The sequence below is a fragment of the Ricinus communis genome, chromosome 4 (genome assembly GCF_019578655.1).
Source record: "Ricinus communis isolate WT05 ecotype wild-type chromosome 4, ASM1957865v1, whole genome shotgun sequence".
Lineage (NCBI taxonomy): Eukaryota > Viridiplantae > Streptophyta > Magnoliopsida > Malpighiales > Euphorbiaceae > Ricinus > Ricinus communis.
In genome coordinates this window covers 26617397-26643573 of record NC_063259.1, presented here as the reverse complement: position 1 = coordinate 26643573, position 26177 = coordinate 26617397, and the positions used below count along the sequence as shown (strand labels likewise).

Sequence of the window (26177 nt, the reverse complement as noted above, 5' to 3'; positions counted from 1 at the left end):
TATGTACCCACCGTGGGGAAGTTTTGTGGCACAATTTTAGATCACTTTTCATTGAGTCCATACTCCAATTATTTTCCCTTTTTGTTTTCTACTACTCTGTTTGACAGTCTTTTTTATTTATTTTACTAATTAAAAAAATCTCATATAACTATTTTGGAATGGGAAGTCCTGGTTTGCACAGCTTTAATCTACTCTCTGATTTGAGCTTGAGCTTCCATAAATAAATAATTTAATAAAGTTTTAGAAGAACCTCATGTTAATTGATTGATAGTTTTTTCTTTTGCACAAAAAATCAATTTGCTCTCTAAATTTATGGTTAAATGTTAATTACATCCAATTAAAACCTTTTCAGTAAATAGTCCCTAAACTTATATATAAAAATCAAATACATCCAATTTAGAGTTTTTCGGTAAATAATTTCATGAATTTGTATCCAAAAGTTAAATACACTCAATTTAACTTTTTTAAAAATAAAATAACATTAAAATTTTAGACTTTAATTACAATGAAATAAAAAGATTAAAAATAATATTTATTATATTAATTTACTTATATAAAATCTAATAATATGCTATATAAGAGATAAAATTTAAATTTAAATTTAATTGATTCAGAAATGACAAATATTCTAAGGGTTAAATAAGTTCAATTTAAATTTTTTAACAAAAAAGACTAAAACTTTTTTGTCTCTTACATACAAATTCAATGGTTATTTACTAAAAATAAATAAATTAAATATATCTAGTCTTTAAATATATTTAACTCTTGAACATAAATTAAATCGATAATTTATGTTGAACATAAGTTAAATTGATAGTTTATCTTCTTTTTTTTTTTTTTATCAAGCAGATAAGTTGTTTTTGGACAAAAGCAGATAAGTTCGATGGAGGACTATTTTAGACAATTTACGGTGCAGTTGGAAAAGCAAAAGAGTCGCACATGAAGCCCTGGTAGCACTCCTGCAATTGCAATTCCTTCCGCACGGAATTTCATTAACTCACTCATTCCTGTGGGTTTTCTGCTCTTATCCAAACTAGTCCACTAGCCAGTGGGCTTGGCAGGTTTTTTACTCATTTTTGGTGCTGACTGGTTTCGTCGCAAGCTTGGTGATTCCTAAAATGAATTATGCAACAAATAAAGGACTCAGAAATTGCTTTTGGTAATATATGGAAAAGTTAAAACTTAAAAAACCATTTATATGAAAATAAATAGGGCAAAGTATCTTAATTAAATTTTTGAACTTCTCATAAAAGGATCTTAGAACTTGCAACTTGAGTATCTTCTTAATCTAGAATAAGATCCGTATGATTTGGAACGTATGATAGGAAGTACAGCATGATGTTTCCTCCATAAACTCAATATAGAATCATTTTATAATCTATAAAGTTACTTAAGAAAATTCTATAAAAATAATACTTAAATATCTATTAATTACTTTTGTATTTTCCACATGACATGTATTCTAAATAAATTAAGATTAAACTTTATAAAAGAATATATGTCTAAGAACATCAACACTCCACGTGCACTTTCCATAAATAAAATAAATAAAATAAAAAAAAAAAAACAAAGCAAGGGGCATAATAGTAATTGGAGAAGTTTAAAAATCCGGAGTGCCAATTACAAGGTAACCGCCATGTTAAGGAGCCGAAACGACGGGCTCAACTTCAACAAAACTAAGAGCGCCGCACCGCCAAACGGAAACTGAACTTTCATTATTATTTTATTTTAATTAACCATTCAAGGAAAAGGGCGGTTTCCGTTAAATCTTTGATCCACTGAAACCTTTATATATACAATTTGCCTCTCTTTCTCTCTTCTCCAAGCAAACTCTCTCTTCCACACGCATATAATTTATAACTACTTTAAAACCAATTTGCCTCTCTTTCTCTCTTATATCAAATTTGTTTTCTTTCTGTGTTGTTTTGTTTTGGTTAATCTTCTTGTACTCCGAGTCTCTCTCTCCGATATTGTTTTTAATGAAAATGTGTTTTGCTTGTTATTGATTCGATTCTTTGGTAGCGTAGGTTCAATTTCACTGGCTTTTACGATATCAATTTATTCCACTGCATATTCTTCCTTTTCTTTTCTTTTTATCTCTTTTTGATTCTGGGCAACGTTGAAATTTATCGATTATTCTCTGTTTTTTTAAAAAAAAAAACTGCTCAAGTTTTGATCTTTGCATCAATTAACTTCTGGGCTCTTTTTTTTTTTTTAATTTATAGTTTTTTCTTTTTCTAGATTATATTTAGAAAACTATTTTTGTGCCGTACGGTTTTCATAGAAGTTCTAATCTGCAAGAGTTGGTGAGTTTTTTTTTTTTTTTTTCCTTTCTTTTTGCGCAAGTTTTAACGTTTCTCAATTATGAACTACTCTTCTTCTATTCGAGTAGCAGACACTAACGGGTTTTTCGTGGATTCACCTTCTACCAAATTAAGCAAACATACATTAGATATATCTAATGAACAAACTCAAAGTGAAAATTCAGATTTAGAAACCGTCAATGACCAGGAATCGGTCATATCTGATAGCGAAAGTGTGAATTCTAGTCAGTTTCCGGAATTTGATGATGGGTTGGTTCGGCTTTCTGAAGGAGACAGAGTTAATGACCTTATCAAGCGAAGGTTCATTTCTGGTTTAGGCTTGCTTGGTAAGCAAGCCACAGTTGTTGCCATTCATCGGAATAAATACTCTGGTATTGTGGGTCAAGCAAGGATGCAATCTTTTCAGATTTTTACTAAAGCAATGGAGGACAAGTGTGGTGGCAATGCAAATGTTAAGTATGCTTGGTTTGGTGCTTCTTCAAGAGACGACATTTGCAATATCATGACACATGGATTTGGTCGCCAAATTAATGATAATAACGGCTTGTATGGATGTGGCATCTATCTTTCTCCTGACGATTCTCCTCTTGAAAGGTAAAACCTTTTTTTGGTTTGTTCTCTTCTAAATTCTAAGTTTCTTATTTTTTTATGGTTTTCTTTGTATTAAATCCTGTTCATTTGCAGTGTGAAGAATTTGAGAGTTGACAAGGATGGTCTACGCCATTTGTTGCTGTGCCGTGTCATACTTGGCAGGTCAGAGGAGGTGCATCCTGGTTCTGAGCAGTGCCATCCAAGTTCTGAGAAGTTTGATTCTGGAATTGATACATTTCTATCTCCCAAGAAGTATATTGTTTGGAGTACCTACATGAATACTCATATTTTCCCCGAGTTTGTTATTAGTTTCAAGGCTCCTTGTTGCTTGAAAGGTACGTGAGTTTTCGTAGGTGTTTGATGACAATTTCCTTCTGATTATATGTATCTAATTCATTGCTTGATTGTGCAGGGCTATTTAAAATTCGAGAATCCCCAGGGGTGCCAACATCACCGTGGATGCCATTTCCAGCTCTTATCTCTGCACTCTCGGAGTTTTTGCCCCCTGCTACTATTGGTCTACTTGACAAACACCATAAAGATCACAGAGTAAGTGGTTGTCTTGAATTTATTAGTGAATACAAGAAGTAGAGGGTCAAACGATGTTTGACTTGTGTCTCTTCTCTTATTCTTCAACTTCTGCTCTACAGGAAAAGAAAATTTCAAGGCAAGAACTAATACAGCGGGTGAGACAAATTGCAGGAGACAGACTGTTGATTGCAGTGATCAAATCGTTTAGAACCAAGGTGTGACAACTTCCACCAATAAAATAATCGTCCTTGTCATTCTTATTATTGTACATTTGAAATTGCAATTTTGTTGTTATTTGCGATATCTTACTTGTGGATCATGATGAACATATATGCTGGTTTCATAACTGAAAATTGCAACTCCAGCAGTTCTGTTAACAGCCTCCTCTCGTCTAACCATCAAAATGAACAAACATGATATGCTGCCAATCCACTACAAATATAGTATCTAATTTGTTGTCTTTCCTGTTTTGCTCGTTCTTTGCATATGCCTTTTAGGTACTGACTATTTTTTGGAAAGATTTTTATTTATTGGGTCCTTGTTTTTCTTTGGTAAGCTCCTAGGTTTTGTATCTAATGAATGTTGCTTAATAATTCATTAATCAGCTAGTCTCTATGAGCTGGTATGCTTCTGTTGAATCCAACTAAATGCAGTTAAATCTGTTTAGTGGGACCAACCATTTCTGGAATGAATTCGTTAAGCACCTGTTAACATTGTGGATTCTCTAGACTCAAGTTATCTTTATAGAGATGGCATGATGATTATTTAAGCCTTTTACTTATAGGCTTTTAGAATGATGGAATGATATTGGTATTAAGAATTAACATGCGTTCTTAACATGACTGTTAATTGCTCATTATTCATTGATTCGCAAATTCTGATACTACGTTGAGCCAGAATTTGTTAACTCCAATTTAAGAATCAGGTATTTCATGATCGTGGTTTCACCTCTCTACTAATTGCTGGAAGTAAGAAGGCTGGCAAAATGTTCTCTTAATTCATAAGCGATGAGGCCAGATTAAATATCTTTATTTGCTTGCCAGTAAGCCCCTTTTTCAGATAAGTCGCTGCTATAGCGACATTGCCATACGTGGAATGTGGGCACCTATCGTGGTCTTTAATGCAGGGGGGATAAGTAAAATTTCAGTCTTTTTAGGAATCGAAGTAGGTGCAGGATGAAGTGTTCTATTCCATTTCATGCTTTATTCACTCCCTTATTCCAGTCCATGATTTATGTGTCCTTTGTTTGGGGGAAAGTCGTGTCATTTCTACATGATCCTGTTCATGAAACTATCATTCTAATGAACTGATCATGCTTGCATTTACTTCTCAACTTCCGTTATGAATTGGAGAACGGAGATATTTCATGCGGACAAGTGCTACCTGCAGTCTCAGTTTGATTTTTGTTTGATTTTTGGACTTTTTTCTTCCCAAATAAATGTTGCAACCTGGTATTATAATGAAAGTTGCTTATTTATTCTGTAGCAAGTCAGAGTACCAAGCAGCTCTAAGCAAAACAATGGCAGGAATGGGGGCAGGGACCATACTAAATCTGATGTCAGGAAGGGCAGCATGGATTGACTCGGATTGTGAATAAAGTCGTCTTGGTGGTGCAAAGTTTTCCTTGTGGAAAAAGGGACGAGAAGGCACATATGAAACTGACATAAACTAATAGCTAATCCAAAGTGACACAGAAGGTTGGGATCCAACAGATGCTAGTGCATGTTTTGTGGTTGTAGTGCTGTGAGGAGGAGTAGTAGCAGTATTATAGTTCAGCTCAATACAAAAGCAGGAGTTTGCTTTTTCTTATCACATATCGCTTTGCAAGTGCGAATGCAAATGTTAACTTTTTGTGATCTGATTTACAGAGTAAAAAAGAAAAAAAGCAAAATATATTTGTCTTAAGAACCCTCTCCTCCTCTTATAAGAGGCTAACAACTGGGCCTTATTCATGGATGTGTTTTCACCCCATTCTGGGTTGGCCGGGGCAATTGTCCTGGTCAACCTGTACACATTAGCCAAAGCAAGCCCCCAAGGGATGAATGAGAAGCATTGGGCCTAGAATTGTCTCCTTACTGGCTGACTATTTTATTGTGATACCCAGATTTTATAATTTTCTCTGCAATGAGGAAATGGTTAAGGTTTGTTTGTTTTCTTTTCTTTCAAGGATGATAAAAGGAAAGGAGAAGAAAGATACCAAGTCAATCAACGGGGTAGGTGGTGTCAACTCATTAGAATTTGTATTTTGTAGATTTTCTTGGGAAAAATCCGAAGGTATTATTATTTAAGCTGACTTTTCTGTAATTCCTGTGACACGAGAAGCAGACTTTTTATGGTCCACCCCTTCTGATAAAATCCTACTTGTTATCGGCAATAATGGTGTAGGTTACATCACATCTATTTGACTATGCGAGCCATAATATTTTCTTATAGATGAAATATGGTTTAATCAATATTATTTTCTCTGCCTGTTACATCAGAAATTAATCAACATTAGTGGTTTAAACACCCACATAATTGCAATATCTGGGTTATTGAAATAAATATAACGTTTTACATTTTTATTAACATCTATCCGCCTGGTGATAATTTCTAGCGATTCATTATATTTTTATAATGCAACTTCTCTCTCTATATATATATAGTCGATTGAGTATTTAATGACTCATAGGAATTCGCATCCAAATGAAAGCCCCGATCAAATTTTCCATTTTTTTGTATACTTCTGGAATTCGGAAAAAGTAAACCCTGTAATGCTATGCTTCTTTGTAATTTCACTGAAACAAGAAAAACAATGTTCCAAATCCAATTCTTCTTAAGCAATTCGTTTCTAGATGTTAAGTTACTGTTATCAAGTTGAATTACCCTTCCCATGTGTACAATTCCTTTTTCTCATCAATGGCTTGAGACTAAGAAAATCTCTTGCACAAGCAGACTCTTTAATTCATAGTAAGTCCAACCGACCACATGCTATACAACAAGAGGTATGTATTTCATTGCAATTGTTATAAAAGTTAAAATTCAATTAATAGCAGAAATAAGATCTTAAATTCAAAATCACCACTTCTAAAGAGTAAATGCTCTTAAGCAGACCTATTTGCTAAATCATATTGTATAACTATATTAAATCGATGTTCTTAAAAAAAAAAAAGAAAAAAAGTGGGTTGTTAAAAAGTTAAGAAGCAGTCAGTAATTAATTAGTGCAAAGTTGAAATAGTAAATCCAGGAACAAACTGAATGATGAAGTTGACCTACATTACTGCTCTTTGATTACTCTCGATCAGGTGACTTGCACTCCAAGTCCAAAAGTATGGTTTGGCAATTAGCCTACAAAGTATTTATATGCTTTTCTTTCCATGCTCTCCATGACCCAAAAGTTGCTCCTTAATATTAACATAATGACAGTGATAATCATGGATATTAATTGATTTCCATTTGAATGTGAAAACTTAAAAGCAAGTTTATCAAATTTTATATTGCTTATAATTCATCACCAATCATGCCATCAGTTTCTCAATAAATTTGGCAGGTATCGAACAAACCTGCAGCTTCTTCTTTTTTCCTCCTCCTTTGTTTTTTTTTTTTTTTTTTAAAGCTGTTACCTTGACCTAACATGCCTGTTTGACATGACTTTTTTTTTTTTTACGTCAGTTAAGTAGGATCCGAATAATTTTTGTATTATATTTTGACTAATTATAATCTCTATTCTTGATTAATAAGAAAAAAGATAAAAATATCTTATCTTTTGTTTAGTTGGTTTTCTTTTTAAAACAATTACATTTGGTTACATTCTTTTCTTTTCTTTTTTTTGCTTTTTAGATTTGTTTAATTCTAACTTAATTCTATAGTTTTAGTTTATTTATTTCTTGACTAATAAAAAAAAAAAGTGTTTGGTTTAGAGATTTGACGGAGCTGATAGTTATTTCTTACTGAACGTGTACTAAAATTTTAAAATATAACAGTTGATAAGCTGATTTAGTCTCAATCAGTTGTTGATTGCATCAGCTCTATTTTATAACTTTTTATTATCAACTGATAGCTGATTTGATTTTTTATTTATTTGAACGCTATTATTTTTATTAAAATCTATTAACAATAACTTACTTTAAATTTATCTTATATAATTAAATATATCTATTTTAAAATAAATAATTATTATTTTAAAATTATTCTTAGTAGTTAAATAATTATAATATTTAAAATTATAATATTTAAAATTAAAAATTTTATTAGTAGAATTTAAATTTAAATTTTTACTTTTAAAGTAACTTTTATAAATATTTTTAGTAATAAATACAATAGAACTAAAAAATTAACTATAAAACTTTTAGTTATTATAAATTATTTTTATTAATTTATATCATTAAATATAATAAAAAAATAAAATTTATTTAGTGATAAATTAAACCTTCAATATATTAACAGCAACCGCTAATAAAATTATACCAAATAAATCAGTTATTAGTTATCACCACCCATCTATTATATTAGCTCTATCGTCTGAACTAAACTGGCTCAAACTTCGGCTGTTTGTGTTCTTTTTTATTCTATTATTTCGGATGAGCTTGGTGGAAAAGCATGCTCATTAACCGCAAATTAGTGCTTACAAGTTTTATGTGTTAAGATAATATTAGAAAAACTCATAAGTTTGATAACATAACACGAAACGACAAACATAATTAATATCAATCCAGCTGGTAACTCTTTTATCCTTCTTATTCTTTTTTATTTTTTTTGGGGGGAGGGAGGGGAGATTAATTGAATTTCCCAATCCCCATTATTAGTTAAATCTAAATTCTCCATATCATATCATGATAGAAAAAAAATACTAATCATCAATAATTAATGGAATTTAGTTATTATGAGTCACGCATGACACTAACTCCATCTAATCACATAAATAACAACAACAAAAAAAAAAAAAAAAGAAAAAAAAAGGGCTATGCTTAATAACGAAAGTGACGAATTGGAAGGCTGTTTCATTTTTTTTTTTTTTTCTTGAAGAGATGTCATTCTCTTCTAGAATTACGGAGGTATAGCAATTGTATAGATATGTCTTTCATGTTTATAATATTTTTGCTTCGTAGGAAAGGCAACTACGCAGGTGGGTATTTTGCCTCAATTAAATGGACTTTAAATAATTGCACATACAACAAAAGAGTTAACTCAGAAAATGGTCAAATTGATTTGGTAGCATTATATACAAAAGTTGGGCGACCAACAATTTATTAACTGCAATTAACAATTACCGGGGAGTTGAAATATGGAATTCTCAGTTGTATATAAAATGATAATTAGGGGAGTTTGGCATGGACTGATTTGTATTTACTTACAACTTTCAATATAGATATAAGGACAAACTTGCATATATCTCACAAACTCTATATATATATATATAATATTATTAAACATATGTTTAAATATACAATTAAATAAATATTATATAATATTCAGATGATTATCAATTATCTTTTTATTATAAGACATATGTCTACGATACTTCTGCAATATTGCTTTTGTAAAATTTATTTTCTTAAAAAGATAATTTCGAGAATGTTTTACTAGAAAATAAAATAATTTACTTTTAAAAAATAAATTGAAAAAGAATAGTTTTAAATATTTATGTTCATTTTTAGATAAATATTAATAAATTAATTGTAATAACGGTGTGTAATTATTATCTAGATTTAATATATATACTATAATTTTAATAAAAGAATAATATAAATATTTTATATTTTTAAGTAAAGATAATTAAGATATTACTTGATAAGAATATCACTGTCCATAGATAAAAGCAAGAAAATGAACTAAAATCTTAAAGTAAACATAAATAAAAATTATACCTTACATGATTATCGTGTTGATAAAAAATGAAATAAATTAAAACTCAAAGTTCCTTCATATAATAAATATAAATAAAAAAATAAAAATAAAAACCTAGCATCCACATCAATCACGTGCCGTAGGGAAACATGTGTACATACGTCTTTTCATGATATGACGTGGCTGCTAGGTAAGGCATTATATTTGGAAGATATGACACGTATTAGGCAACGAGAAAAACACGTGTGAAGCAGCAGTGGACAGAGGGTGATGCAAATCCGCCAATGTAGTGGCAGCCACCGGCCGTGTTGGGCCAATAATACCTTTGGGTTAACATACTAAAATTAAATAAATGTAAATAAATTAGTACCCAAAAAAAATGTAAATCATTATCAGCAAAAGGAAAAAGAAAAAGCATCAGTATTCCTTTATGTAGGGGTTGATTTCCTACAGTTAACCCAACTAAATCAATTGGATACTGACACTGCCCACCTGGAAATTAAATTCCAAGGTTCCATGTATTCCCAATTTGACCTTAAGTACCACTTTGAAATTGCATTTATGCTTCATATTCAGAACTCTATTTTAAAGAATTGCTTTGAGCTCAGAGCAGGCCTAATTGGTAAATTTTAATCATCATGCATTGGGTAATTAGAATCAGCTTTCACAAGGCTAGATCTATTGGCTTTGCATAGTTTTTTTTTTGTTTTTTGTCAATTAAAAATGAAAACAAATATATCATGTTAATTGTGGATATTTGTCTTTTTTTTTTTTTCATTTTAACAAGGAGTTATGTGAAAAGTTAATTGATTAATTAAACATCACGATAGACAAAACATTTTATAACCCTTTCAGGGTTTAATATGCACTAGTATAATTTGTTTAGTCATATACTCATATCCCATAAAAATAATAAGTGATAGCAACAATGAGATTTGTCTTTATAAAACTATATGTATAATTACAAAATTTATGTTTTAATTAATTCATAAATCTTTAATATGCTGCAAATACTATAAAGTTACTATTCATAACAATGAAAAGCCAATCATCAACCGAGCTCTACGTTGTTATCAATGTGATGCCATTAATGTCCTAGGCAGAGGCAATGGAGATCTAAAGATGAAGAAGATCATGAATTGTTAGCATCTAATATTCATTTGGTCGGTTTCTATTTTAATGAATATGATTTAAACACCAGGAAAAGAAAAAGAAAGGATTTGGTCCCCTTTTTGGCATGTCAATTTAAGTTGATTGTATCTTCATTGCTCAAAATTAAGACACCATGCTAGTTGTCTTCCCTATAGCGCAGGAAATTAAAATCTTTCACCACCACAACCTTTTATCCTCTTCAATGATTTTTATTCATAAACCTCTAAACTCCGCACTTATTACCCACAAAAATAAATATACAAATACATATAAATTCTGAATATAAATATAGAAGTAATATTAGGACCACCATACAATGATATCTTTTCTGTAACCCAAATAACAACAGGCACCACCAACGACAACAACCTTTTAAATTAGTTACAAACCCCAATTTCCAATAATAAATATGGCCAACTAAAATACTGCAAGATTAATTTTAATATCTTAAAAACAAAACGACACGTGTGAACCCTCATACTCTTCCCGTTTACGTGAAATTGAAGGCAAGGAATTTTCCTTTTCTTTTGTTTCTTATAAATTCAAAATAAGATGAAAAAAAAGCAATAATTATAAAGAGAAAAACAAACACAGAGAAAAGATTCACATTCATTTACATCACATATATATGATAAATAACCTAATTATAGCCTCCACCCTTTTCAGAAAGCACCATATATATATATATATATATATATATATTCTCTCCTTCTGGACTCTCTCTATTCTCTCCTTCTTCTTGTGCATCTTTTTCTTGATCTCTTTCTTTCTTTATTGCTCAAAAGAATTGCAGCCATTAAAAGAATAAGTGTGTCTCTCTTTCTCTTATCTCTCAAAATGCAAGCAAATAGTCGACTTATAACCCAATCTCCAAGCTCTCCGAGCTTCAACTCTTACTCTTCAGGAAAACTTGCTGAAATCGCAGCAAGAGTTGTTCAGGAATTCTCTAATGATCACTCGCAAGATCATGATAACATTTTCTCTTGGCAACAAGAATATGAAGAGAACAAGAACCACAAGGAGAAAGACGAAGCGCAAGAGCAAGGGCAAGAAGACGAAGACGAATTCGAGTTCGCTATTGTTTGCAGAGAACCGGTAGAGTCTCCGATATCCGCGGACGATATTTTCTATAACGGGCAAATAAGGCCGATTTATCCATTATTCAACACCAAGTTATTATTAGATAAAGAAGATCAAGAATCATCCAAATCAAAGAATACAACAACTGCTACCACCACCACCACCAAACCAAATCGATTGCCATTAAGAAAACTGTTCAGCGAAGAGAGGGAATCATCGACAACGACGTCGTCGTGTTCTTCATCAGAGGCTGATGAATTAGAAAACGTGCCAGCAGAGAGTTACTGCGTATGGACTCCGAAAAAGGATGTATGCAAGAAAAGTAGTTCCACAGGGTCTTCAAAGAGATGGAAGTTCAGAGACTTGCTTTATAATAGAAGCAATAGCGACGGGATTAATGGCAATGATGCGTTTGTGCTGTTCAAGAATAGTGAAAGAAGATTAGAGAATGCTAATAAACAGGGGAAAGGTATTCATGCGGTTGAAAAGAATTATGTGAAGACTAAATCTGTCGTCAAGGAAGGAGATAAACGACAGTCGTTTTTGCCTTACAGGCAGGACCTGGTTGGCTTGTTCTCTAATGTCAATGGTTTGAGTAGAAATCTTCATCCTTTTTGAGAGGTTCATTTTTATTTGTATTCTGTTTGCTGTTATTATTATTTTATTTTATTTATTTTCCTTTTATGATATATAGGGAGGAAAGTTTACTCATTAGTTTTTCTTTGAAGTGGAGTATATATGGCTTCTCCCATTTTCGTGTAAATTAATGCTTGTGTTACAATTATTATTATTTGATCATTGTAATAATTGTTCTCCTGTCGGCAAGAACACGAAATTAAACTTAAAATTAAAATAGTAATAGTGTGCGAATCTTGTTGTCTATTTTGGCTTTCGAATAGGGTTTGTTTTCACTCAGTAAGATTATTAGATGTTGTTCTTAATTATTTAATGGTAATTATCGAAATCTATATTTTATATAATCTTGAGTGGAAGAATTATGTATTTGATTTCATTTTTAAGGGTGCCGCTACTTTGCTTAAGTGGTGACATAATAATTACATTTTAAGCTAAAATAAATGTTAATAGCATTTCTTAAATGAAATTTGAGATACTTCTTTTAGGAATCAGAGACGGATGCCGTCGGTACCGCTAAAATACTATAAACATAGAAATTAACATTTCTATTCATTTTCATACAGATCCATGCATGTATCAGAAATAATAATAATAACTTTTATTTTCATTTTTATTATTAAAAAAAATAGTTTACGTTGAGTATATACTTTTTTATAAATTAAATTTTATATATATATATATATATATATATATATATATATATATATATATGTGTGTGTGTGTGTGTGTGTGTCATTTTAGTTAAGTATATTTATAATTAATACGGAAATTGTGTATAAAGTTATCCTTTATAATTGTATGAGAAAAGCGAGAGGTTATTAGCACGGTTCAGACGTGATAGAGGGTTGCTTTAAAATTCCAAAAAGCAACCCTTTTATATTTATTTAGGTAAACATCTTCTAGTAATTCATAGATATTTTGCCTGCTCCTACCGCCATTTGTCTTTTACTTATGACTCCAGTTTTCAGAATATGCATATGGACGATATCAATTTCTATTTTTAGTATGGTAGCTAAACACATTCTGTAATTAACCCACCAATTGGTTTTTCTTTCTTTGCCAGCTTTTTATTTTTAATAAACTAAATTATTACGTATAAGAGAATGCACCTTCAAATTACTCAGAAAAAAAAAATTTAAATTTCTGAAAAAATAATAAAATATTAATTGCCAAATGCTCTTATTATACAATTAAAGAAAAGCATCGTATATGATTTGAGAGAGTCCAAAGTTGCAAATTTGCTTTTTTGATCGTATAAACATTTTGATTGATTAAAGCCATAACACCAACTTGATATTACTTAATTAATTGTAGCAAACAATGCATAGCCATTCTGCAGCTATCAATAAAAGTAATGGCAAGATTGCTCTTGCCCAACCTTTGTTTAACGAGGGAGTTATGATTTTGCATTAGGTTTAATGCATGCGTTCACTTATATTTAAAATTAATAGATGATTGATGTATATTCATTAATTTTTAAAAAAATATATATTATAATCCGATACCAAAATGTAAAACATTCATATATACATATCATTTTTTTATTACTTGTAATATATATTACTAAATTTAAATACAAAAATTTATATGTATAATAAATTGAGAATTATCTGTTTGATTAGGTCATTACTTGCAAGTCTCTAATTAATTTTTTTTTTTTTAAGTTAGGTATATGCTATCAGAAAAGGGTTAAGAGTATAAACCAAATATTCATGTGGGTAGAATAACAAAAGTCAATGTTCACGTTGCTAGAGCAAACTCATCAAGAGAGAATTACCCTTAATTGATCCTCTATGGATCATTGCATGATCATAATGTTGACAATCAAAGATCCCCTTTCACATTCATTAATTGAATTAAGATAGTGCTTATAAAGTAAATTGGTATTTGAAACATAAGAATAATAGTAATTCTGATAAATATTTCTGAAAAAAGATTTTAAAATTACTCATCAAAAGAACATATAGTTTTAATTAGCTTGAATGCAACTAATTACAATCTGTCAAATTGTGTGATGTGCAATTAATTAAGGACAAGTTAATGAATGGAAGAAAGGGGAAGCGCAGTGAAGGTGACGGGGAAATAAAAGGCCATCTCCCAACAAAATTTTCCATGTCCCATCAGGTTGAAGCAGGTCGTTGATTTTGGTTTCGGTCTATGTCTTTTGTCTTCTTCTCCCGTACCAATCCATCTGCAAAAAGCTTCCATCTTAACCTAGGAAACTGTGTAAAGTTAAGATTAGAAAAAAAAAAAAAAAAAGAGCATTTTTCTTTTTCACGCCTCTCTCCATGTCTGACTATCTGAGGGAAGTGGGATCTCCTCGTAAAATCTGAAAAAGAAGATAGGTTTTGTTTTGTCAAGTGATGACTGATGACTACAGCTGCCAACTATATGTTGGGTTTTTTTTTTTTTTTTTTTTGACCCACGAGTAAAACTCAACCATTGAGCATATTAAATTCTTATTTAGACTTTCTATTTTGGGAGCATATTATTATAAAAACGTCTAGGGCTAGTATTTTTTTTTTACCAAGACTTCATATATTAAAAGAAAAGAGAGAGTGAAGAGAGGAGAATACAGCAGGAAAAGTTCCGTTTCCCGTAGATTGAACCGTTGGATCGTCGTGATTTTTGGACAGCAGCTACACAGCATCTGGGCCAATATTTTGGACGGTGGAGATCGGTTTTTGAGGTCCGGAGGTCGGGTTTCGTTGGTCTGGACAGTAGCTAATTTTCTGGTGATATATTTCTTATCTTGGCTCTATTTTGATTCCATACACCTTGATGTGCTTACTTCCAAGGATATGATGATTTTGTATGCCTCTAGTATTATCTACAGAAGACTTTGTATTGCTCCTTTGATGATGATAGTGGATTTAAGCGGCCAAAATGGTCTCGTGGTTTTTTCCTAGTTTATAGGTTTTCCACGCTAAAATTTCGGTGTCTTTGTGTTGTTGTGTGCTTACTGTTTTAGCTCAATATCTTGGTGCATAGCAGTGATATTGTGTGTGTTCTAATTGCATTAAGAACATCCTATTTGTTTGCATCCTCGGGGTTCATTCAAGTTGGGAAAGTTTAGACAAACAGAGATTAATTCCGCATTTATTTGTTTACCGTTTGTGGCTGTTTTTCCCATCCCTATATTCATATTTTTATTCCTGCAAACACTTAAAAACATCTAAGAAAGTGTTCTTTATAAGAAGAAAATAAATAAGTAGCAAGTTACGCTGGTTCTTCTATGCAACCCAGCTGCCACAAATTAGCTACAGTGACTCGAAATAATAAGTAATTTAATTGAGAAAGCATAAGTATAGGAGTAGCATTGGTGGATATGGGTATGGCATCAGGTCTTCGTTTGTGGGGCATATTCATATTACATACACTATATTCTTTCTTCTTTTCCTTTTTTTTTTTTTTTTTCTTGCAAAACTTCTCTTGAAGCATATATGCATTATACAATGCCAAAGGCTGTACCTTCGACCTTGCTGGCTGTCACAGTTACCTATTTATTTTCTTGGGCACCCAACCAAATCAGCAAATAGAGGCCTACCATGACTTCCACATCATCCCCCACTTTGCAGAACCACTTTCTTTTCCACTTGCAATTCTCTTTTTGCTTTTTCCCTCTATTTCTCGAGGCTCAATTTGAGGTACCTCAAATTTATGTGTCTGTATACATTAAAGCAATTTCCTGGTTTCCTGTCTACAGTTGCATATTATTGACATGCACCCATGTCATTTGATTTATGGATTTTCCATGCAATTTATCCTTAGATGTCTTTGCTTTTTTTGGATACCATATATTATATTATTATCCAAAACCACATGAAAGATGATGGATCATAAGAATTCATGAAAAATTATCAGACATTCAACAGCAGACATGTTACATCAATTGTTAAAATGAGAATATTTCGCAGTTAAAAGTGTGTGTTTTCTTGAAGTAATTTGTAATTCACAACTGTGTTTCTAGCTACCAAGAAGTAGAGTAATGTGAATGCTAATAATGCAATGAGATCGATCAGAATGTGGCATTAATTTTAGAGGTTCATCGTTATAGTGAATGCAACCGAGTTTACACTGCCTAATTTTTTCCTTGTAAATGTCCAAGTTAATCATCATATAATTCAGTGTCATTTGTCTCACTTGAGCCTTACCATGAGAGCAATGTTTTCTTTTTCTGTTTGTCTTCCAACATTCTCATAATTTTGTTACTACCTATTTTTTATTTTAAAAGAAAAAGAAACCTTGCTAGGTTGGGTTTGCCAAAGTCCATCAAGGTAATTATTGAGGATATGTACCTTTATCTTTTGATTTTAGATAAAAATTCTATGGTGGCTTGGACTCATTCCCATTAATATTTTGGTTCACTATCCATTGGCAATTGGCACTATGCTATGGGTCAGTTTGGCCATTGGACAACAGTGTAAAGAAATTTATCAGAAGAAAAGAACTTAGATGTATAAGTTGTCTGTCTGTTTATTTTTATACTGTTGAGTGGGTGAAGATTCCCATGTTCACACAAACCCCACACTTTGATGCCACTTGTTTTTCTTCTCCAAATGGCAGACCGAGTTTGTTTTTATGCCCTTCTCTCTACCAGCACCAAATTTCTATTTGCAATAACAAGTCTAAAAGTGAATCCCCAAAAAGAAAAAAAAAGGAATAAACAGGAAGAGAAGAGGCCCCTTTTCCCAAAATCAACATAATAGAGATGCCAAAAGGTATGAAATGAGGAAAGATTAATTGAGCAGATTCTTATCCAAGCCTTAAATCATTTCATGATGCCATATGAAAATGGATGATAGGTGGTTTGATTGGTACTGGTAGAGATAGGAAAATGCCTTTAATATTTCTTGAAAGGTGGGACCCAAAATCTTATGCTCCTATGTGCTTGTTAGAAAATTCTAATAAATTTTTATGTTATGCTCTAAGCATATATAAAAAAATTAAATTTTTAAGAAATTTCTTAATTTATTTTCTTTTTCAAGAATAACTTAAAAGTGCCATTCTTTTTAAAAAAATAAAATTAAGAAAAGACAAAACTAGCATCTTAAGTGTATTATTTCTTTTTTTTATTCTCTTTATTTCTTTTTTTAAGAGTGACATTCTCTTTCCTTATTTACTTCTTTCTTTTTAAATTATTAATAAAAGATTAATTAAAGAGTAAAAAAATAGATAATATTTAATAACACACACATTTCAAAATAAATTAAAATAGAGAGTCAAATATTTATGATTTAAAAGAGAAATATATAGAGAATATTATTGAGAATGCTCTTAAGAGCATATTTAACGGTGATTTTTATTTTAAAGAGTATGATTTCTATAATAAAGAGCATTTAAAAGAATATTTAAGTATTAAAAATAAATTTTTATTTAAAAATAATAGATTATTTATATTTTATTTTTATTTTTATAAGCATTAATAGTTTTAATATTTTTTAATTTTTAATTTTTACTAATAGAAAGACCAAAATAACAAATATTAATTAAATCAAAATCCATAGAAATCTAATATTTATTAAATATAAAATAGAGGGGGAGATTTGACTGTCCATGTGTAAAGAGCCATTAACTCTCTATTTTATATTTAAAAAATACAGAATATACATTTTATAAAATGACTTTTGAAAATAAATTTTTTTATAATTTTCATTATTTACAATCACATTCTCATTTAATATTCATTTTTTTCTCTGTTTTTGTGCAATTAAATTGTTGATTGGGATAGGTCTCTTCATTTTAAGCATATTATACATATAGACTTTTATAGGATTCGATCTTCTCCCGCCACTAAGTAAACCAAATTAATTCACACGTCCCCTTTTAAGTGTCCTGGCACTAAGTAAACCAAATATTTTATAATTATCTTTTGGGTTTTCTTATTGGACATTTTAATTTCATATGTAAATTAATAGCTTTTTTTTCTAATTAAGTTGCAGACTTCTCTATATCAACAGTCCGTATGTGCATATGATGCTACTCGTTCTTGTAATGGATTTTGAGCAATTAATGCTGCAAAAGCCAATGATGAAATTATCACTAACAAAGTAACTTTTTTTTCCTTTCTTTCTGATCAATTAAAAGATAATTCATTGCAATCAGCCCTCAAAAGAGCCACAAAATTACATAGTAAGTAACTAGGAAGAGTTGCCTTCACAGTTGCTGGCCTGAACCAACCCTTACAGGACCTAGGCCAATGGACAAAAGAGAAGGAAGACACTTCCTCCTTAAGAAACGTATTATAAAATAGAGTCTTATCTCCAAACAAAACCCAAGAACTGTCACTAATAATCGCCCTACAAAGTAAACTTAGCCTCCCGAATTTGTTTTATTAATCTTATTTTTACCGATCACGTAAATGGAGTTAGAATTTCAACCTGCATAATATCTTTTTTAAAAACTTGTCTCAAGTGTTGCCAATTTAAAACTTAAACAACTGACGACTCCTAAGAGTTTTGGGGGGTTTCAAGCTAGCATGAATCATCTTCCTGAATCCTCTGGAAATAAGATGTAATTTATATTTTCCACCTCTGCTTGGTGCACTGATCTTGGTCTCAAAGAAATGAATGTGTGCATTAGAGAAACAGAAAGCTACAATAATTAATTAGTGAGGGAAAATGAGAAGAAAAAGGATGACGCAATGCAGAAGAAACGTGTTTGGTGGGGTGTGTTAGGAATGTATTTATTCCACAAAATCTCGACTTTTTTTGACTATTCGGATACATTGCACCACCCTGCCTCTTTAGTTTAGTTAATTCAGGAAGTCTCCAAAGTAAATTTAAGTACCAAACAAACAAGACACAAAAGGTTATACGGAAATATCTTGGAAAACTACATTCCAAACAATTCCATTGATTTGCTTTTCCAAAAGTGATTATACCCAACAGCAGAATACAATTATTAAAAAGAAAAAGTTGGAGGCCGGCAATGCTCGTATAAATTAGTGCCTTGATTCTAGTACTCGAGTCTTTTCCCCAAGAAACATCAAGAGATCGACGACAAGTACCTAATTTTGTTTCCACTATTGTGAAACAATTTAACAAACTTCTCGTCCTTTACTCTGTTAATAACGTTAGATGATAAAGTGAAAATTCGTTATATTAGTGATAGAAATAAACTTAAAAGAAAAGAATAGGTATATATCAATATAATAAATAAATAATATTTAATAAAAAATACAGAAACGACGCGATACAGGATTATTTTAAAATAATTTAAAACCTGATATGTGTGCTGTGTACATACCAGTGCCATATTCAATATATGTGTCGATATGAATATTATATTCTATAAAAAGTGTGAGTCATTTTTTAGATAATTATGCATTCTGCATTCAATGGATAGATATAAAACATACATCATTGATTTGTGATAAAAGAAAAGTTTTTGTTTTTGTAAAAACAATACACTTACTATCAGATTATGTTTTACAAATAGCAACAAATCAGTAGTTACTATTTCTTTTGGTATCCTTGCAGATGTATTGATATGTTACTTGTCGTAAACACAAGGTAAAACAGCTGTTCTTATTTGGGGTGTTTGATTAGTTTGGTGCATTTCAGTCGGAGCCAACAACTCATTTAAGCCTCCAAAATGAATGAAGGAATTCTCAAATCTCAACCACTATCAGACAAAGCAGAAGAGGCAAAAGGGCAAATGACTTTCAAACTCGAAAGGTACATAACGTACCATTGCACCCATCTTTCAAAGTTTAACTGATTAACCATAAATACCTGCAAAAATAGAGATTCCTGTATCTATCGTGCCGGCCAGAGTCCAATTTTGACGTACTGCCATCACTCCGTGGAACTCAAGTCAATCCAAACCTAAATCATATTGATAATACTATTTATTTTCTCTCCATGCCTAAAGTCAACTATGTCCGACCCATTACTTCATTTTTGGCCCAGGCCGACCAACTTGAGCCCAGGCCAGACCGGGCTGGATTGGGTACCTGAAATTGGAGCCACCTTATCAGGAAATAAGATTTTTAGGGCCCAGAACTTGAAAAGTGAAAGCAAATGAAATTTTATTTCTTGTATACAAAATGCAATTTCATTTTCTTTTCTTTTTTCCTAATCGACTCTTCCCCTTAGTGACTTTGAAAACTAATTTCACTTCAACTTTCTTCAAGAGTAAAGACAGCAATTGCACAATCATTATGCATGGAAGGGGGAACACATACATTTTGGTTGCCTGTCTTGACAATGTGTTTGACATACTAGCCCAATCCCCCACAAAAAACCCAGCAAGGCAAGCAGTTTTATGGCTAGAGTACAAAATTATCCCCCACATAGTACTACCATGGCACGGCCAAGCTGTCAATCATGCGAGAACAGGACTTAGACCAGAAGAGGGCTGCAAACTGGCGGCATATTCTCGCGCCCACAAGTCATAGTGAATAATTTCTTCAAGAGAGGGTGAAGTCACCAATTCTGCCCGATGCTTGTCGCATGTTAGCTCCACAATCTTGAAAATGTCAAGGTAGCTGATCCTGTTAAAAGAAATAAGCACATGCTTAGTTAATGAAGGATTCTCAAGACTAGTAGATGCATACTAGTGCAGCCTTTGCCAAGCTGCTGATGGAAGCAACCAAATGGTTCAGGTGATTTAGTCATTATATGGAAGATAAATTAAAGTTAAACAAACAGCTGATATAATTGAGTGGTTCTGGTTTTCAGTCACTACTGCATCAACCTGCCTAACCAAAAAACAGAAGGCATTCTTATCTCACCCCTCGCTGCAAATAGGAATTCTATCTAAGAAATTCATCTCATCTATTAACTTTTGAAGCTCAAGGATGGAAGATGAGAATATCAGATGCTGAGTTCCTATAATTCCACATGCATCAAGTCCTCTAAATCAAAACAGTACTCAATATCCTTGATTCCTTAAGAGCCTATACCGCATTGTTTGTATCACTTGTGTCACTAAAAGGGACAATGGAAAAAGTAGTTGATTATACTTTATAAGCTTCTTGAAACTCATAAAGGCCACAAGTTGGCTATCCAACAAAAGGTTGCCGTAACCGCTTTTATTTTATGATCGCCAAGCAGATATTTGTTAAGAAACAATATACATACTGTTCATCGATGAACATCTCTACAGCTTTCTCGTTAGCAGCACTGAGGACTCCTGTCATGGTGCCTCCAGCCCGTCCAGCTGCATAGGCAAGCTCCATAGATGGGTATTTTACATTGTCAGGAGCTTTAAATGTTAAAGACCCAAGCCTGCATCAACAATTTAACTGTAAGTATCGAATAACTAAATGGTACAAAAGTTGGTGCAACATGTAATATCTCATTTGCTCAGCAAGTCTAAGAAGCTAATTCAATTTGAGTGCCCCAGTTTTCAATATTAAATCACATGTTCTTAACAAACTGATTCTCAAAAAATTTACTGCTCTGATGTTCGCTATCTGATGTATGAAATAGAGATAAAAAAATTTAAGGTATTGGAAGCAGAACTAATTCAGAAGAGTAAAATACACATGCAGCTGCTTATAAGTTCAAGTTCAAGATCAACATAATTTATCTTCTCAATGCAAGGATAATGCTAGTCTTTCCATCTAGAAGAATGCTGCAAATTCAATATGGAACATCAAAATGGACAGCAGGTCTAACTGATATACTTTGGATGGAGATCCATTCATTTCAGAAAGCAATGGATAACTTCTTCTACATTCTGATAATTGTATGTATAATAGTTGAGTTTATATTGAACTGAATCCAAGAACATACGATTAAAAAGAAACTAACACTAAAAGCTAAGTAATTGTGATCCCTTGCTTATAGTTTTGAGGCCAACTCTCTACTAGGGAAAGACATGCAGATAATTCAAGCCCTTGGCTTGAGGACTGAGTTGGGTGGGCCATTACGGCCAGGTGACAAGATATCAAAAGAAGAAATGGGGACAAAATCTTAGAAACTTCCAAAATATGTAAAACCAGTTTGAGAGGGGAAAAGGCTCATTACTTGCAAAGATCAAGGCGAGGCCAGGTTATCTCAGAGCAGTAAATTCTGTCAGGCCATGACATGGTGTATAGAATTGGAATACGCATATCAGGCCACCCCAACTGTGCAAGAACAGATGAATCCTGAAAAGAAACAAATTGGAAACAGAATATGAGAAAAAGAAAAAATACTTCACAGTGTAGTCTTTCCAGCATACTGCTCCTACAAAGTAGAAGCAGCAAAAAGAATGAAAAGGGTTATAATACCTCTGTTTCCACCATTGAATGTATAATGGATTGAGGATGAATTACTATCTCAATGTTATCATAGTCAGCTCCAAACAAATAATGGGCTTCAATTACTTCTAGTCCCTGTCAGAAAAATACAGGGAATTGATTGTAATTAAGGGGACGATTCAAAGTTGATTAGAGCTCACTATGCTGTTTTGCAAGACGACGAACCTTATTGAAAAGGGTAGCAGAGTCTACAGTAATCTTTTTCCCCATATTCCAATTCGGATGCTTTAAAGCATCAGCTACTTTAACATCTTTCAATTTCTCAACAGGCCAATCCCTGTCAGCGATGAAGTGATCCAATAGTTAAAACCAGTTTCTTCAATATTTAACAGGGGTTGAGATGATGAATTCATCACAACCCAGAATCAGGCTTGAAAAAGAGTTTATTTGAGACAGATTAGTTGTTCAGTAGTATAAAAATTAATATTGAAAAGGAATAAAAGAACTGCAGCAGTATAAATGAGTGCATAAAGTACTTGAACACAAATAGAAATAGAGGTTATACTTTCACCTAACTACCTAAGATTTGGTAGTGAGACCCTTTGTACTCTAAGGCTAAAGAAACATAAGAAAAGGATTTAAGGGCATGACACTCTCCAGATTTCAAAAACTTATAAATCCAAATTCATGCCCTATAACCAAAGAGAAATATGTAAAGCATGCAACTCATAGAAGAAATTAAGATTATGTTGATTGATTTACATGCTAAGAAGTTGTAGTTTAGATTATGATTTCGCACCTGAAAGCACCACCAGAGGCAGTTAAAATAATGCGCCGCAGTGCACCCTCAGGCAGCCCCTGAATGCACTGTAGAAGAAAAAGATATTAGCAACTATCACATAGATTTCAAAATGCAGCATAAGTAGCTCGAATATACAAAGACTTTTAGATAAGAATTGGCAATCAGCAAATATATTTTCATACCTGAAATATGGCAGAATGTTCGGAATCAGCTGGAAGAATTTTTACATTATATTTGTGAGCAAGAGGGAGGACAAAAGGACCTCCAGCAATTAAAGTCTCTTTATTGGCCAAGCATATGTCTTTACCAGCTTCTATTGCAGCAACAGTAGGCTAAGAAAATACATCATAAGTGAGACTTATGTCATACTTAATGAACAGTCAAAATTTGGGCTCAATGAAAAATAAGAATAGACACATTAAGACAATTACAATGACAAGTCAATCAATTTCTTTCAAGCATCTCTATGTAGAAACTCAACGACATCAACATGAATGGGAAAGGGCACACATTAGGTTCAAATTAGATTAAAGTTTTGCCCAAGATTCTCGATAAAGGTACCAAACATTCTTTTTTTGTTATATTGTGCAAAAATATATATAAATAAAGAATTTTATTTTTTTAAGAAAAAAAGAAAAACTAGGCTTTACCTTCAAGCCTGCACAACCTACAATTCCAGTAACTACACTGACAGCATCTGGATGGCGAGCAACCTGAAAAGAAATAACAGGAGTGAATAACAAGTAGAACAGCATCGCCATCCAAAACCAAAGGTGTTGATTTTAGATAATATGGCACCTCAACAATTCCTTGCTCTCCAGGAATAATCTCAGGCTTTTCATCAACATCAGCTAAAGCCTCTTTAAGCTCATCAACTAATGACTCATCTCTAACAGAAACAAGCTGAGGTTTGAAAGTCTTAACCTGTAAAATAAGAAATAAAAGCAACATTATTATTCGGCATTATAGAAAGGTGGTGGAGACAAACAAAAGAGTAACAATTGAAATATACTAATTACCTGATCAGCAAGAAGAGTAACATTGGAACCAGCAGCAAGTGCTACAACTCTGAATTTATCTGGATTCTCAGCCACAATATCCAACGTCTAGCAAAAGAAGTTCTGATTAATTAAAGACTTAATATGGATCAAGATTAGCGCTAAGTAAAAAAGAAATATAAGTGGTACCTGAGTACCAATAGAGCCAGTGGATCCAACTATTGAAATAGGCTTAGGACCATCCCAAGTTTTACGGCCTGGCTCTGCAACTGCTCTTCCTGGCCAGGCTGGTGGTGGTGCCTGTGCTGAACACTGCACTTTCCTTCCAAATTCCTTCCTTTTCAAACTGAAACTGCCTGAAATTTCACAAAACGCACTTTACAACTAACCTCCAAGGATAAAAATTGAGTTTTTCAACTTTTGTTTTTTCTTGAATAAAAAAAGGAAAAAGAAAACACACACAACTTTCTCAGTTAGCTTTCCTTTCTTCCACTTTTTTCGATTTTACTGGGCAACCAAACAGAAAGAAAGAAAGAAGAACAAAAAATAAAACCTGGAAGCTTGGGGAGCTGACTGGACCTGGTGGAATCTAAGAAAGAAACGGATTTGAGTTCAGCTGGAGAAAGCAAATTAAGCGCCATGGAACTGAATCAGTGCAGAAACTAAATTTCAAGAATTAAAATTCCAGCTTCCCAAGAGAAAAAAGAGAAATGATGTGTGTGTGTGGCTTAGGCCTTATGGGATAGAGAGCATATGCTGCCGGAAACATAGTGGCACCATTTTATATATCATTTTGTGGCTTTGAATTTGATTATTATTATTATTATTATTATTTTAAAATTGAAAAATAGGAAAGTAGTACTATTATTGGTAATAAAAGATAGTGCATGTTTAAATGGAGTTGGCAATGGCAATGGCAATGGCAGTGGCAGTGGCAGGCCTTTGCTGACTCTGTAATAAGCGCATAGTTTTTGTCGGATAATATTACTATTAAATTTGTTTTTCTTGTTCTGAAAAGAAAATCAAAGCTCATCTTTGTGGACTTGGGTGTACGTATTTAATAATTGAGGACTTCATTTATTTGTTTTTCCAATAAATATGATGAATATGTTCTTATATATATATATATATTAACTTTTGTGTTTTTAATGTTGAGATTGAATTCATTATATGGTGTTAAATCTTTGCTTCCTTTTTAACTTTGGTTGGAATACTTTATCTACTCCAAAAAGAATAAAAATAAAAAATTGAAAATATTTTATTTATAATAGCAAAATTTATTGAAATACATGATTAGTATTTAGATGGATTTAATGTCAAAAATAATTAGAGTTTTTTGATTCGATTTGATTTTGTAATTTATGAATGCCATGGTAAATTATTTTTATTTCTATCTTTCTTTGGTTTCGTTCTTTTAAAAAAAGAAGAAGAAAGAAATGGCTCATTTCAGACCATTAACGAAATTTTACACCTTGAAACCCGTTAAATCTCTTTAACTCAAAAAACTATTAATTAACTATGTTGTTAGTTAAAGGGTCTTAGTGGTGAATGTGATGGAGACCAACCGTCCCAAGTGGAGTTGAACTTTTTAGTGTTATGCTATATTTATATAAAATTAATTATGTTTGAACTCAATAATTTTTTTATTTTAAAATTGAATTCGATCCGTAATTAGCTCGATATTTTATATAGACATGTTAAACTTGAGTTTGACTCGTATATAAGCTCGACTTCAAACTCAAATTCAAAATAAAACTCGTTAAGTAAGTTTGAACTTACTAAAATATATAATAGTAAATTTTATAATTTTAAATAAATTATACATAAAGTAAAATATGTATTTAAATTCTAAAATCTAAATAATTAGTCTAAATTCTTAATATAAAAAATAAATTTAACTCGCAATAAAATGAGTTAATTCACGAGCTTATTAACGAGTCAACTTGTGAGCTTATTAATGACTCGAACAGTACTAAGCTCGAGTTTGAAAATAAAATTCAAACTCGATCCCTTTATTTTAATGAACGAATTCAAATGAATTTTTA

At 31.9% G+C, this 26177-nt stretch overlaps 3 protein-coding genes across 3 annotated transcripts; 2 read left to right on the top strand and 1 right to left on the bottom strand.

Annotated features, from left to right (window-relative positions):
• The first annotated feature begins 1659 nt into the window (after positions 1 to 1659).
• On the top strand, positions 1660 to 5739 carry LOC8289004 (probable inactive poly [ADP-ribose] polymerase SRO5). The gene is made up of 5 exons (XM_015726965.3): positions 1660 to 2918; positions 3009 to 3250; positions 3328 to 3464; positions 3566 to 3661; positions 4932 to 5739. The coding sequence occupies exons 1-5, from the start codon at positions 2365 to 2367 to the stop codon at positions 5025 to 5027; spliced, it is 1125 nt and encodes a 374-aa protein (XP_015582451.1). The 5' UTR covers positions 1660 to 2364; the 3' UTR covers positions 5028 to 5739.
• Positions 5740 to 11121: 5382 nt separating this feature from the next.
• Positions 11122 to 12374, top strand: LOC8289005. Its single transcript, XM_002511352.4, has one exon. It carries the CDS (start codon positions 11262 to 11264, stop codon positions 12120 to 12122), a length of 861 nt encoding a protein of 286 aa, XP_002511398.1. The 5' UTR covers positions 11122 to 11261; the 3' UTR covers positions 12123 to 12374.
• A 7773-nt stretch (positions 12375 to 20147) lies between these two features.
• On the bottom strand, positions 20148 to 24932 carry LOC8289006 (1-deoxy-D-xylulose 5-phosphate reductoisomerase, chloroplastic). The gene is made up of 12 exons (XM_002511353.4): positions 24686 to 24932; positions 24322 to 24488; positions 24154 to 24240; positions 23933 to 24058; positions 23785 to 23847; positions 23317 to 23466; positions 23132 to 23199; positions 22558 to 22669; positions 22363 to 22467; positions 22118 to 22239; positions 21227 to 21373; positions 20148 to 20637 (listed from the first exon to the last, which is right to left on the bottom strand). Exons 1-12 carry the CDS (start codon positions 24771 to 24773, stop codon positions 20469 to 20471), a joined length of 1404 nt encoding a protein of 467 aa, XP_002511399.1. The 5' UTR covers positions 24774 to 24932; the 3' UTR covers positions 20148 to 20468.
• Positions 24933 to 26177: the final 1245 nt, after the last annotated feature.

Coding starts and splice junctions, on each gene's coding strand:
- LOC8289005 (XM_002511352.4), top strand. CDS start 11,262: ATGCAAGCAAATAGTCGACTTATAACCCAATCTCCAAGCTCTCCGAGC.
- LOC8289004 (XM_015726965.3), top strand. CDS start 2,365: ATGAACTACTCTTCTTCTATTCGAGTAGCAGACACTAACGGGTTTTTC. Junction 2,919..3,008: donor GACGATTCTCCTCTTGAAAG/GTAAAACCTTTT, acceptor GTTCATTTGCAG/TGTGAAGAATTTGAGAGTTG. Junction 3,465..3,565: donor AACACCATAAAGATCACAGA/GTAAGTGGTTGT, acceptor TCTGCTCTACAG/GAAAAGAAAATTTCAAGGCA.
- LOC8289006 (XM_002511353.4), bottom strand. CDS start 24,773: ATGGCGCTTAATTTGCTTTCTCCAGCTGAACTCAAATCCGTTTCTTTC. Junction 24,059..24,153: donor TTACTCTTCTTGCTGATCAG/GTAATTAGTATA, acceptor CTTATTTTACAG/GTTAAGACTTTCAAACCTCA. Junction 22,468..22,557: donor CTGCTACCCTTTTCAATAAG/GTTCGTCGTCTT, acceptor TTTTTCTGACAG/GGACTAGAAGTAATTGAAGC.